The 13609-nt window shown below is 43.3% G+C and overlaps 1 protein-coding gene across 1 annotated transcript; it reads right to left on the reverse strand.

Annotated features, from left to right (window-relative positions):
* Positions 1-371: 371 nt before the first annotated feature.
* Positions 372-13100, reverse strand: MYNN (myoneurin). The gene is made up of 8 exons (XM_082767350.1): positions 12918-13100; positions 12282-12571; positions 9787-10589; positions 7798-7957; positions 6925-7103; positions 6637-6720; positions 6123-6209; positions 372-4348 (listed from the first exon to the last, which is right to left on the reverse strand). Exons 2-8 carry the CDS (start codon positions 12545-12547, stop codon positions 4080-4082), a joined length of 1848 nt encoding a protein of 615 aa, XP_082623476.1. The 5' UTR covers positions 12548-12571; positions 12918-13100; the 3' UTR covers positions 372-4079.
* Between the last annotated feature and the right edge of the window lie 509 nt (positions 13101-13609).

The raw sequence follows: 13609 nt of genomic DNA on the forward strand, positions 1-13609 counted from the left end.
AAATTCTGATCAATAAATCCACTGAATATCTCCTTGAGCTGATAAAGTACACCTCCAAAGCACTCAGGGAAAAAAAAATCCCCTACCCCTCAAAATGAGAGTGGGGGAGAAAAAAAGTACTAATGTTAGAGTGATCACATGAGATTGCAGTTAGAATGAAGTTCTTGTTTAATTTAGTTTGAACAGATCCAAAATATTTTCTATCAGAAAAATTGTGTTTTTGCTGCCAAGAAAATGCAGTAATCCTTGCTGCAACAAGGGCAACCTTGTGTCTTTCTGACAGGGTGCTTTAGTGGTGGTTATGTTAGACTGCTTCCCTCCGCCTCTTGTTGTTTCCCCTTGCAGTTATAAATAGCACGCACAAGGTGAGGGAAAAATACAAAACAAGTTTATTAAAGTCTAACATAAAACACTTCAGGCTGAATATGTACAACTCCCTTCCCAGGTGATTATAAAATTGAGAGTTGAGCTATATACAAATAACAGAGGAGAAAATGTATATACATGAAAGATACTTTAAAAATAATTTAACCCAAAATCAGTCATTAGTCTTTATCTTAATTCTGCAAGGCTTATTGACAGCCTCTCCAAGATCACAGCCCTGAAGTCCTTGACATGGGACTTGTCCATATTCAATTTTCTTGAAATACATGATTTTAGGAAAGTTGTCATGCTTTGTGCCCACATATAGACACAAATTCAGATGTAAGTGCCATACAAGGAGTTATTCTAACACAAATATTTCAAAACAGCCAATTCAGAAACTTAGAGATGTAGATAATCTATTCAGGCAAAACTTGCACCCACTTCAGTGCAAAATTGACTGAAACAGTACTGAAACAATAGTGTTGCTGAGATAAATCATGGCATTCTCTCTAAATTACTGTTAATGGAATTATTAATATGTCCTATTTTGTTTTGCAAGTAGTTCTCAAGAATGAAAATTCTCCATAAAAAACAATTCCATGCTTTCTTCTATTAACCCCTTAAAGAAATTACCAATACTGTTAGAAACCTTGCACCTCCAAAAAGAACTTGGAATCCTTAAGCCTATGATTTAATGTGCAGCTGATTTCCATGCATCTATCAGCAAAAGGTACAGTGCAGACCTGCTTCTTCAGGCCTTACAGCACTCAGCATGAACATTCCTACAAATTTAATATATATATATTTAATATCCATATATATTTAAAATCTATATTCTAGTAAATGAATACAGTTAATAGAGATCATACCTCAGCAGCTGAGATATCTTCACGAGAGATGAGGGTAAGGATTGAGACTCTCAGATGAGAACTGAAGAGTGCAGGTCACTAAATTATTGCTCGAAGACAAAACTACAAGCCTGTGTGTTCTACTAAGAAAGGTTAAAATTGTTGCCTTGTAAAAAATAATGATTATCTTCTTGTCTATAAAGAAAACTAAATGACTAATAAAGAAAGTGTTACTGTTTTTAAATATCTAAACAAATCCTGTATAAATCTAAGTACTGTTCTTTAAAAAAGTCTGAAAATCTAAGAATACAGTATTAAGCTATAATCTCAGAAATATAAAAACAGTCCAAACTAACATTATTATGGAATGCGTTTCCTATGTAGGAATGTGTGTTGTTTTTTTTTTTTTTTTTCCTAGCGCTATTTCTCTCTTGCTGTCTTGTATCCTGGATGTATTAACCTTCACATGCTGTTCTTTACAAAACAGCAGAATCTCATTAGCTTATCTTCCCAAGTTGGTTAAACATTAAACGTACCAGTTGTACATCTTTGTTCTTTTTTTCAGCACTCATGACTAAGTCTATGTCTATCCCAAGACTTCTGCTCTATTTTCAGAAAGAGAAAGTAAAGAGGAGCCCTAGGACAAGCTATACAGCTCACTTTTGTTAATGCAGGGTCAAGATCTTTGCCATTTGTCAGTGCCAGCTAGCTAAGGAATCTTTCATCTACTCCATCAACAACAGAAACCTGAAAAAAAGGGGAGGCGGGGGGCAATGCCAAACAAGAAAATCTGAGAACTTCATCTATTGTCCTTTGCTAGTGTTATGAAGGACATCAACTGTTCATAAATGCTGTGCTATGAATAAGCAAGGAAAATAAAGGCGAGGAAGATAGAGTAGTAACTAGCTTTGGTGGACAGTGAGAGATTAAGAATGTTCCTGGGGAAGTCGACACTGTCCGTGGTAGCTTTTTATCAAACTAGCCATAATTAAAACCTAAAATATGATCAAGAAGCGGTTTTAAGCATGCAGCCTACAAAGATGATCAACACAAAGAAGTGAAAGATCTATTACCTCACAAGCATAAACATGTAGAAATTAAAAGAAAATGATAGTCATGCTCAGGAGTCAAGGGACCATTTGCAGAATCTTTAAATGAAGTCCTCCAAGAAATTTTTCACAAGGCTTTTTAATTAAGGTGCAGATTAATTATTACTCCATGTAGAACAGAATCAGTTAAGAGGTATCTCCTATGCCCTTTGACTTATCAGTGTCTAGACACAAGGCATCAGTGGGAATAAAATGCTAGCACCAAGTAAATAACCAACAAATAATATCTTTAAACGTCTTGTTGGTACAGAATATGATTGTTTCTCACTATTTGATGATTACTTAGATAATGCTTACATTATGCTAATGGCACAAACTGGCAAAACGGAGCATAAAAGCATTCCTACTGTCAAGTAATATTTAACTAATGACCCTACCAGGACACTATGAATGTTGTTTTTTAAAATTTAAATTGCTAGTAGTAAAACATACCTTTACAAAGGTCTTGCTAGATACCAATTGTGTGCAGTTACACTGGACAAACGATGTGAGAGGTAAAGCAATACATAAATACTTCAATTAAAATAAATCAGTCATACTCTAATAAACCCATGCCTGGAAAAAAAATTAATCTGCTCTGTTGTACTCTTCTTAATGCCCCCTCAGGGGGGGCATTATTCATTCATCTAGTATTTTCACAGTGAAGGGCAGTGTTTGTTTCTTCTTTTGTACCTACTGCCACAGAAATGATAATTATGAAGCTATGGGTCACGCCTCACAATTAAGTCAATGTGTCTTTTTGTCTCATCTACAACGTGCACGTTCCAGCTCTTCTGTTTAGCAAACGCTGCTGTTTGTGCCAAACCCAGGATGTTTCAGAGATGTGAAAAACAAATCTGGGACAAGATACAACAATGCTAGATTCACTTTAAAAAAAAAAAAAAAAAAGACTTGGAAAGAATACGCAGCAGTATCTACGCCATTAGAGCCCTCTGAATTGCCATGCTAAAGAATCTCCCCTTATTTGCCTTGTCAGGGACATTACACCAAGCTCACTTTCCCTCTGGTCAGACTGAATTGAAGACAGGCTGCTTCTGGCTGACAGCAGTAATTCTTTGACAGGGCCTCGCCAGAGCACTGCCCTGCCTTCCGCCACGTACACTGTATCACCTCCGAATGCAGATGTACAAGCTCGTTAGTACAGTCAAATTCTGATTTTTCCCTCTAGAACTCTGGATTGATATTCCTAAACTATCAAATATGGCTTAAAATGTTTGTTCTCAAATCACAGAATGGTTTGAGGCGAAAGGGGACCTCTGGAGGCCCTCTGGTCCTACCCCCACGCTCAAACCAGGACACCCAGAGCAGGTTGCACAGGACCTTGTCCAGGCAGCTGTTAAGTGTCTCCCAGGATGGAGCCTCCACAGCCTCTCTTGCAACCTGCTCCGGTGCTCAGATGACACTGTCACACCTCAGATCAGCAGGAACATAGAAAGTGATCTCCAAAAATGCGTTAACATACTTAACAGAGAATTCTTAAGGCAGGTGTTGCTGAAAAGGAATTGTCTCCTGGAAATCAGTGTTAATTACAAATAGAAATTTGATTGTAGATTAGCACAATTCAACCAAAAAAAAAAAAAAAAAAGAGGAAGGACAGCACTGTACAATGGAAATGCCTTATGAGGATTTTTACATAGAAGAAAAAAAAAAAAAAGAACAAGTCCAATTCAATAACTGTGACTGCTTGATTATGTTCATCTTTACCAAACGTATGCGAGTTCACTGCTGGATTACCTTGTGGCTCTGTTCTGCGCTGTCAGTATAACTGCTGCAAGAAAATAAACTGAGGTTCTGAATATCCAGTCACAGCGGATCTTAGCAATGTCTCTGACGAAGGAGACTGACTGCCCGTCACAGGAAGCAGCATCTGATGGTCTTCAGTCCCAATGGGAAGGGGAAGCGGTAAAGACATCTCGGAGGGCTTCACATCTATGGACTCTGATAAAGGGCTTTTCTGACTCTGAATGGATTCTTGTTCATTGAAAGAATTATCGAGTGTATTAGAATCAGGGGGAGTTTCAGATCCTGAGAAAAGAAAAAAAAAAATGTTTTTCTAAGCATTTATTTTATTTTCCCAGCAATTAATGTAAGGGAAAATTTTGCAAATGATACAAGAATTGCTGCTAGCAAGAACCAAGCAAGACTTGTTCTCAGAAAACACAGACTAACTGCTACTAGAAATCTTGCTACAGATAGCACAACTCAACAAGAAGGAAAGACAGCACAAGTGCCTTTACACAGAAGAATTAAAATGAACAAATCCAATGTAAAAAATTAAAGTGCTTGAATGATTATTTAGATCTTACCAAGACATTCAAATTCCCTACAGATTATCCTGTTGAGGACATCGTATGAACTATCCTCATGTGTGTCTCATACCATCCCTCTTAACTCGCCATCTCTCTTGGAAACCATCTGAAGGAATGTTCAAAAGCTCCTATGCAAATTCTGCAGATTCCCTTTCAACTGACTGCCCAAACAAGCACGGGGCGTGTCAAAGACTGCCCGGGCAGTTGTGCTATCAGTACCTTCAATGTGCTGTGAAGCCAAAACAAGCTGTAAACAGAGTGTGAAAACTGAGAATCACATCCTCTGCTTCCTGTGACGTGACAAATAGACAGATGATGAATTCTAACTTGATCTCTGCTTGGCATGGTACAGAAGATAACAAATCCTTAACACAGTGAACAAAGGAGCTTTGGAGAAAATGCACTTATGAAGGTTTCCTTGAGATTTTCCATCCCCAAAAACCTAAGAACCACAGCCACATAGTGCCCAGCCCTCGCTCACTGCTGCTCTCGCCGCACATTTGCTTCCACCCCCTTCTGCATTAGCACCTTCCTAAACGGGGCTTCACCGAGACTTTGACCTTCAAAGCTGCCTCCGCATGTGACTTGTTTTCTCAGCCTCTCCCTCGCCAGGCCAGACATATACAGACACTGATTATTCCATTTTTCATATGACAGAGGCTAGGAAATTAGGACAAATACACTTAAGGATGGACAGATAATGAGGTATGTGGAGCCAGTGTTGAAAGAGACTGGTTCCGTTCTCTGAAACATGTCCTGGGTTTTGCACCATAGCCAAGTAATAGTCACATTTCTTCCTAGTCAAAATCTATGCAGAGCAGGATTTGAATGTATTTGAAGTCTTTTTAGGGCAGTATTTGCAGCAGAGAACATTTTGCTGGCTGCCTGGTACTGTGTTATTGCTAATCCAGTTCAGACCTGGATTAACATTGACTATACTGTTGCATTAAAAACACTGGGTCCTTCTAGAAGGAAACTAATTCTTGTAACCAGTATGCCTTCTTCATTCACATTATTACCCTAATACGGACAGATTCCAAAAAGAGACTCAGACGAAAGAAAAAGTTACCTACAACTCAGGCCATGCCTTAACGTGGAAAGCTCTCACAATTTACGAGGACAAGAAAGGAAACATTCACATACAGAAATTCTTGTCAGCAGCAATCTACTTTTCTGTTGGTCAAGATGTGCTTGCTATAGCAATGCAAACTGCTTGAAAATTTGTCTTGAATTTACTTTAAAGCAAATCCTTTAGGCTTTAAAAGGTTTGGGTACCTCTAAAGCAGATGCTTTTAGCACTAAGGTGAGCTACCATCCAAAAATCTTCTACATGTAGAAAAATTTCTAAAATTAAAGTTTTCTCAATTTAGGCCAGTTCAAGAAAACAAAACAAAACAAAACAAAACACAAACAAAAAACAATAATATTATTTGACATGAAGAGAAAACAGTTATGAAGTTTCTTAACCTCTCTTTGCACAAGGAGCTCACCTGTGTGAACTTTCGTTTTGTGCTTCTTAAGATTTTTTATATCTGTGTAAGAATTTCCACACATTTCACAGATAAATGGTCTTTCACCTGAAAAAACAAATGGGTTTGGCAGTTAGAATAATTTTGAAATTGAAAGAAAACACAGTTGCAGATGTAGAACACTGGAATTTAGAGTTGTATTTTAAAATACAGTTTGTAACTCTAAGGTTCTGTCTGTCCGTCAGTATTTAGAATAAAATTGTTTCCGGAATAGGAGATTAACAAAGCAAAAAGCCTCTGTGTTTGAAGTAAAACCATGATCAGACATCAACACCTACACTGTTACACACAGAAATTAGTCTGAAAAAGGCAATTAAAAAAAATAACAGATATTTTCTTTATTTTCATACAGAGATACATGGATTAAGAAACTCTGCTACTTTCAAGTACAGCACAATGTGGTATATTTTAAAGGCAAAAAGGTAAAAGTAGAATATTATTTATTGTGCAGGAAGCAGCCTGTCTGGAAACTGACCTGTATGGGACCGAAAATGTTTATTGAGTTCTCCAGAGGAAATAAAACTCTTTCCACAAATGCCACAGATATATGGCTTCTCTCCTAAAGGAAACACAAAGTTTATTTCATTATATTAACCATAATACACATAAAGAACAAGTTAAAATAAAACAGAGGTAACATCCAATGGGAGAAAGAGCTCCCTAAAGTGAAGTCAAAGGGAAAAAACGTGAAAAAGAAGCTGGATGGACACCAGAGGTCACTCCCAGATATCCCAGGGCAGAGATTTCCTCTGTCTCCCCTTACCTGTGTGTTTTCGGGAATGGGTGATGAGAGAACTTGAGACAGCAAAGGCTTTTCCGCAGGTGTCACACACGTAGGGCTTCTCCCCTGTGTGGCGACGCACGTGGTAGGTGAGGGTGCTCGCCTGAGCAAACCGCTGACCACAGCGGTCGCAGACGTAGGGCTTCTCGCCACTGTGCTTCCTGCGAAAGAACAGACAGTAGTGATCAGGGCAGGAAGGGAAGCAGCACTCATGGTTAGGTGACTTTCCTCAACTCTCCCCTGCCTCCTCCAAAGCTCCTTGTGTTAGTGTTCTGTGAGCCACAAAACTCATCAACTGGGAGCTGATTTGGAGTTAGAAGTTTCTCGTGGAGTAAAATTCACTGTTTGCTTGGGGAATTCGTGCATCAGTGATTTCACGGCAGCTGAATCAAACTATGGGCCCCGTGCACATAACAGTCACCCTGAGAACTCAGCAAGTGTTGCATTACAGCGCACTGAGAGATAAAATGATGGTTCCGAACAAGGGAATGTGATTTGTGCTCCTGCCAGAAAATGCAACATGCCAGCTGCTGTGCGCAGGGAGACCGGTTCTGTTTCACTTCCTGTCAAGGACTGTTTTTGTCTCCAGGTACTTCAAAGAGTTTAAAACAAACAACCGTCATTGCCATAAGGATGCCAGTACGTATGTTGTGCCATTCATAAACTGCTCCCTCCCTAACAAGGGAGGACACAGACGTACGCATTCTGTTAGTGTGATGTGAGACAGGACCCAAGACAGAAGGATTAAGAAACGATCAAATTATGTGACTGTGTAAGTCCTGCTCACAGCACAGAAAATTATTCTGTTTAAATAAACACGTGGATAAACATCTGCAGGATCTCACTTCTCCCTACCTGGCGTGAATCTTCAGGTTGCTCGAAGTCGCGAACTGCAGGTTGCACACGTCGCACTTGTACGGCTTCTCTTCGCCGTGGTGCATGCGGCTGTGGAACACCAACTGGCACTTCTGGGCAAAGCCTTTGTCGCACAGCTCACATTTGTATGGCTTCTCCCCTGGTAAAAAAACAAACCTCTTGTACTCTCTGAATTTACGTAAGCAAGCTTTCCAATCCATTACCTGGCCAAGGCTCAAGTGTCTCTTCTAGTAGGTCTTACAAACAACATCTCATAGCATCCAGCTTTCAGCCCGCTGAGGTGGAACGTGCCAGCAGCACAGCGCACAACAGGCCATTTCTGGCATATTACCATTTGAAAACAAAAGGGAATAATTCATGGTTTTAATAATGCCATTTCCCCTCCCCCCCATTACTTTCTGAAAGCTACTACTACTTTTTCAGACTTTGTGCTGGTTATGTTTATTCAGAATTCTAAGTATCTGAGATGATCAGCCAGTAAATCACCTGCTTCCTTGCCTCTCAAACAACAAGAGTCCTCCATTGCTCCCTAACTTCTCACTAGTGTCTGCTGCAGAACACTACAGGTACCTCTCTGACTGCCTGTGGTTTCTCCGTGGTCAGTGCAGTCTCATCAAAGGGCTGTGCAACGCCACAGACTCAGATGGCAGCATGAGAGCGCCTCTGCACAGCCAAACTGGGGACTTGACAATTCCTAAGCACAACATGTACTTAAAAGCTTCAGAAATAAAAGCACCAGGCAGCTAACCTGCCAGCTAGGAGCAGCAAACTGGCCCTGAATACTGCTCATGAGTTTCACCTTGCGTATGAATCTTTAGTGAGTCAGTGGCTGACGATATTTGAAGTTCTCTCCCTTGGTCACTGAACGGGAATGGTGTTCTCCTGCAGCTGTACCTCAGGACCTCCTACTGGAGGCTTTGCATCCTACTCCTCTTCTGCATCGTCACAGCTTCCTGGAGAGAGCTCCATGGCTGACCTCTGCTCACAGTTTTCCAAAGGGAAAAAGAGCAAAAGGAACCATTTTTAAAAAGCCTTTCTCACTGTTACTTCAGAATTCGGAATGCCAGCCACAAAAGGAAGAAAACTATGCAAACAACGACCCTCTGCTGCTCACTGGGTTTAGCACAGCAGCAAAGGTGAGAGCAGAACAGCTACGCTGGATCAAATTGAAGACAGAACTAATCCAGTAGCAAGCCTTCCTTGTCTAGGTACGGGCATAAAAATAGACAAAGAAGACTTGTGCTTCTCCCCAGTGTCTTCCCAGGCTCCAGCAACTTGCTGTTCATAATCTTTCCAGGTTGAATGCGTTGTCTTAACGTTAAAGTGTTCATAAATGATTTTTCTTTGATGCTTTCTCTTGCAGCTCTTGCTACAACACAAGCTTCTAGTAAAGTTACCGAATGAAGAGAACATCACACCGTTCAGCCATACATTTTACCAACTAAAATCCCAAATGGTGTAATTTAGCCACCTCCACTAACTTTTTTTTTTTTTTTTTTTGAAGATCCCCACGCGAGAAGCTACCTACGTGAACCAAGAATGTATTTCTGTCTTTTTCCACCATTGTTATCAAACCTATATTAGGATTTCATGTTAAAAAAAAAATAAAAATCAACAGAAATTCTGGTATCGAGTACCATGAGCCTTTCACGCTCTGCTGGCGGTGGTTTCTGGCACTGCACTCCAGTTAATGTCCCTGCAGAGTTAAAGGGTGCCAGCCTTTGGAATCTTTGCAAAGATCAAGGTGCTCTGACAAATAAAGTCCCCTTCTAGCTACTTAAAACTGAAACTCTGGCTTTGTACTGAAAAAATGTCAAAACACTTTACGCTGCCAGGATATAGACGCTATCGCCACAGTACCAAGAGCAGACAAAACCTCCAGAGGAACAACTCAGAACACAAAGATCTCTTTAGTCCCATGCTGCTATCGCAGATCTCCAGTCCACGGAGACAAACCAACATGCTTACCTGTGTGAGTTCTTACATGGGTTTTCAGCTGGTTGCACTGCGTGAACGCCTTCCCACAGAGCTGGCACACGTAGGGTTTCACTCCTTTGTGTATCCTCATGTGCCGGCGGAGGCTGCTGGCTTCCGAGAAGACTTTCCCACACGTGTTGCACACCGGTTTGGCTTTGGAGTACTTCTGGTCAAGTTCCTCTCCTGAACTTTCCAGCTGGTAAGTGTTCTTTTCGTTGGCTATATTGGACATGCAGTGCTCCTTCAGCGCACAGTTCTGCTGAGCCTTCCCCCGTTTTTGTTTGGCTGCAATAGTCTGAACTAAAATATCCTGGGCTGCCAGCGTTTCGCTTTCCACCACGGCTGCCAACTGGAGTTCAGAGTTATCGCTGCCTTGGGCAGCCTGCTCTGTTATCTGCGTGGCCAGCTTATTTGCATCTAAAAACATTTCAATCGATGCGTTCTCAGTCACGTCAGTCTGGTACTGTATTGATTTACTCTGTACGCTTTTGGGGGAGCTGAAATTCTTCTTTCGCTTTTTGGTCTGAGCGGATTTCTTTTCTAAAGCTGTTTTCTTTGCTTGTGGCTGAACCAACTCTGCAGGAGGAGCGTCTGCTTTCTCCCGATTGTTGTAATCTCGGAGAGTCAGAAGGCAAGTCTGCTGATTCATTTCAATGTTTCCAGTGATACTAGACGTCTCTGTAGAAGAGGGATTAGCAATAAAAGCAAAGTCTTCCATCTTTATTTTGCATTTAGTCACCACTTCTTCTACTTTGAGATAGTCGGCAGCCTGGTGAATTTCTTTAACATTCCAGCTGCAAGGAAACAAGATTTACGTGACAATATTCTGGACAAAGCAGTAATTTGTTCTGTACCAACTCTATTAACGCAGACAGCACAACTACAGAGAAGTTACACAGCAAGACCTAATCTTGTGTCCATAAGACACCAATAAGAAAATTCTTCTCCAACTGACAGCCCGTGCCTAGTGGAGTCTGCAGCTCCACAGAACTAAAAATGTTATTTTTGTTTACATGCCTTTTGTAGAATTTTAATTCTGACTGTAAGGTGGTGAGACCGGACTTTGTTTTGTCTGTCCAAAATGCTCAGAAGTCATAACACAAAGGGATAAAAGACTGGAGAATAAAATGCTACAATTATTATCCTTTCTGCCAAAAATCATAAGTAATTCACAAGCAGCATATTCACCCCAGCAATTCTGCAAAGCAGCTATTAACCTCGTTTTATAAAATGACTTGCACACAGTCTTTATTCTGTATGAGCTACACACAAACTGTATCAACACCAAAGAAATCCTCGTTTAAGGTACTACACACTATTTTTCAGTTATATTTTTCAGTATCCTATATTTCAACACATGCCTTGATGATTTAGAAAAAAAAAAAGCGTCCAAAAATGGTAGCAACAAGTACCAGTAACAATCTGTGGATTTCTGGCACTTTAACTAAAGATGAACAGTAAACAACAACATTCTGCCTGTCTATTTCACAGCAAACTAACTAAATCATCCGACAACAGGCAGCTAGCCAAAATTATTCTCTGTCCATGTGTAAAACTGGCTCAGTAGCTTGTATGCCACTAGCACAGAGCTCTAGGTAAACCCTCTAGGGTTCACACATGCCCCTGCCGTCACAGAAGACGATGGGGACTGCAGCAGGGATACATGGCAGGCTGACAGGTACACGCCAGCAGAGCCCCAGGTGTTACACAAACAGCTCTCCCTGGGTAAGAGCAGCATGGTCACAGCCCACGTCTTTCAGAGATCCCAGCCGCTCCGAACGAACCCAGAGACTTGCAAAGCCTGAGGCACTAACTTTGAGGCACTGCTGTGGGAGTTGCTCTGTTAGCGTTAAAACTTGTAGCGAAGTTAGAGACAGAAACAACATCGAAAGGACCACCCAGGCTTTTAAAATTCTCAGTCTGAGTTTCCAGACATCAGCAGCAACAAAGTTTTTTTTTGATACATTTGACACCAGACATTGCAACACGAGTTACACTTCTGGGCTAAGTGCCTCTGAGTAGTTACAGCTAAATGAGCCACACCTCTTTCTTTTCCCTGAGAGAGCAGCACTGCGAAGAACCCTCCCTGTACACAAAGTAACACAACATGCACAAAAACACCTCCAGGAGGGGGAAAACAAGTATAGTTTCTGTGTGTTGACTGGAAAAAAGGCTCTTATAATCCAACTTCGGGAAGAATGGAGTTATCCCTCCCTCTCCCAGTAACCACATAGGATTTTTAATCCTTCCTGATCCTGACAGAAAGACTCAAGAAACTGCACCTATCAGCAAAATATCTGACAACATACTTTTGTTTTGGGACTTGTATGTCATGTGCTACCCTGAAGCATGCAAACAGAAGATCTTCAATGGTTTGTATGCATCACATCCACTACTGTGCTCCTCCCAGATGCATTACAACGAACAAAAAACCCAGCACTGCCTCAACACGGTTTGTTTCCCCATTTTCTATCTGCACGCGTTACCTGTCAAGGTTCAAGTTCCCCGTGTAAATAAATTCCAGGAGCTTTTGGAACCCATCGGCCTTGACTTGCGTCTGATCCAAGACCACGTTGTTGTCCGAGGCGTCCCGGTAGAAGGCCCCGAAGTACTCGCTGAAGGAAGCCAGCACATTTCGGTGCGCCTTGAACTGGAACTCGCCGATGACGACGGTGCAGTCGCAGAGGAAGCCGGCTTCGCGCTGCTTGTTCAGCCTCTCCAGCAGGTGCTCGCAGTGATGGGCGTACTGCATCTTGCCAGCTGCCTCTCCTCCGTCCTGGGAAAGCGAAGCAGCCCCGTTACACACCGGATTTCACTTTTCCCCCCCCCCCTTCCCTCAAAATAAAGTTAATGCTGACAGACACCTGAGCTCTGACCCTCCCCCCCTCCCCGTGGCCGCCTCCCTCACGGGGCCTCCCTCAGGGCCGCGGGGAGCCCCCGGCCGCCGGGGCTTGACCCGGGGAGCACCGGGGGACAACGGGGAGCGGCCTGGCCACAGCTTCCCGGGGCCGGGCCCCTCCTCAGCCCTTCCCCGGTGCCCCCCGGGTCCCTCCGGGCCGGGCCGGGCCCGCCTCAGCCGCTCCCCCCCGGGCCCGTCCCTGAGGCGGCGGCGCCTCGCGCACCTGCGGCGGGACGAGCGGGAGGAAGCGGCGGCGCCTCCGCCTCAGGCCGCCATGTTGTGCCGCCGCCGCTTCCCTCACGCCACTTCCGGTGCTCCCGGGACCGCCGGGGACCGGAGAAGGGCACGGGGAGGCTGCAGGGGGAGCGGGGACTCGGCGGGCAGCGCCCAGAGGGGAACGGGGCGGGACGGGCCGCGGAACGACCGCTGGGAGGGTCGGGGAGGAGAGGACTACAGCTCCCGTGATGCACCGCGGCGCGGTTGTGCTGGGGTGTAGGGTGCTAGGGAGCGGTACATGCTGGGGGATGTAGTCCCGCTGGGACTGAAGGCTCTGACATCTCTCCGTGTTGGTGCTTGCAGTTCAAAGTAATTCGGGGCGCTGGCTCAGCAGCGCTGGCGGACCTCGATTGCTTTCTAGCACGACGTCGAGAAATATATAGGGGGGGGGGGAAAAAAAAATAGGCGAGCCACCCGCCGGTGTTTCCGCCCGGTTTCGAACCGGGGACCTTTCGCGTGTTAGGCGAACGTGATAACCACTACACTACGGAAACCCCACTCGTGAACGCGTTCTGCGGCGAGCCCCCTCATGGTGCTCACCGCGCTCACCTCTGCGGCCTCCTCCCCAGGATCCCAAAATCATTAGGGTTGAAAAGCCCTAAAATCACCTGGTCCAACCACCCCCTACCACCGTCACCC

The sequence above is a fragment of the Aythya marila genome, assembly GCF_965140915.1.
Source record: "Aythya marila genome assembly, chromosome: 9".
NCBI lineage: Eukaryota > Metazoa > Chordata > Aves > Anseriformes > Anatidae > Aythya > Aythya marila.

Coding starts and splice junctions, on each gene's coding strand:
- MYNN (XM_082767350.1), bottom strand. CDS start 12,547: ATGCAGTACGCCCATCACTGCGAGCACCTGCTGGAGAGGCTGAACAAG. Junction 10,590..12,281: donor GGGAACTTGAACCTTGACAG/GTAACGCGTGCA, acceptor GTTTCCTTGCAG/CTGGAATGTTAAAGAAATTC. Junction 6,721..6,924: donor CCATTCCCGAAAACACACAG/GTAAGGGGAGAC, acceptor TGTTTCCTTTAG/GAGAGAAGCCATATATCTGT.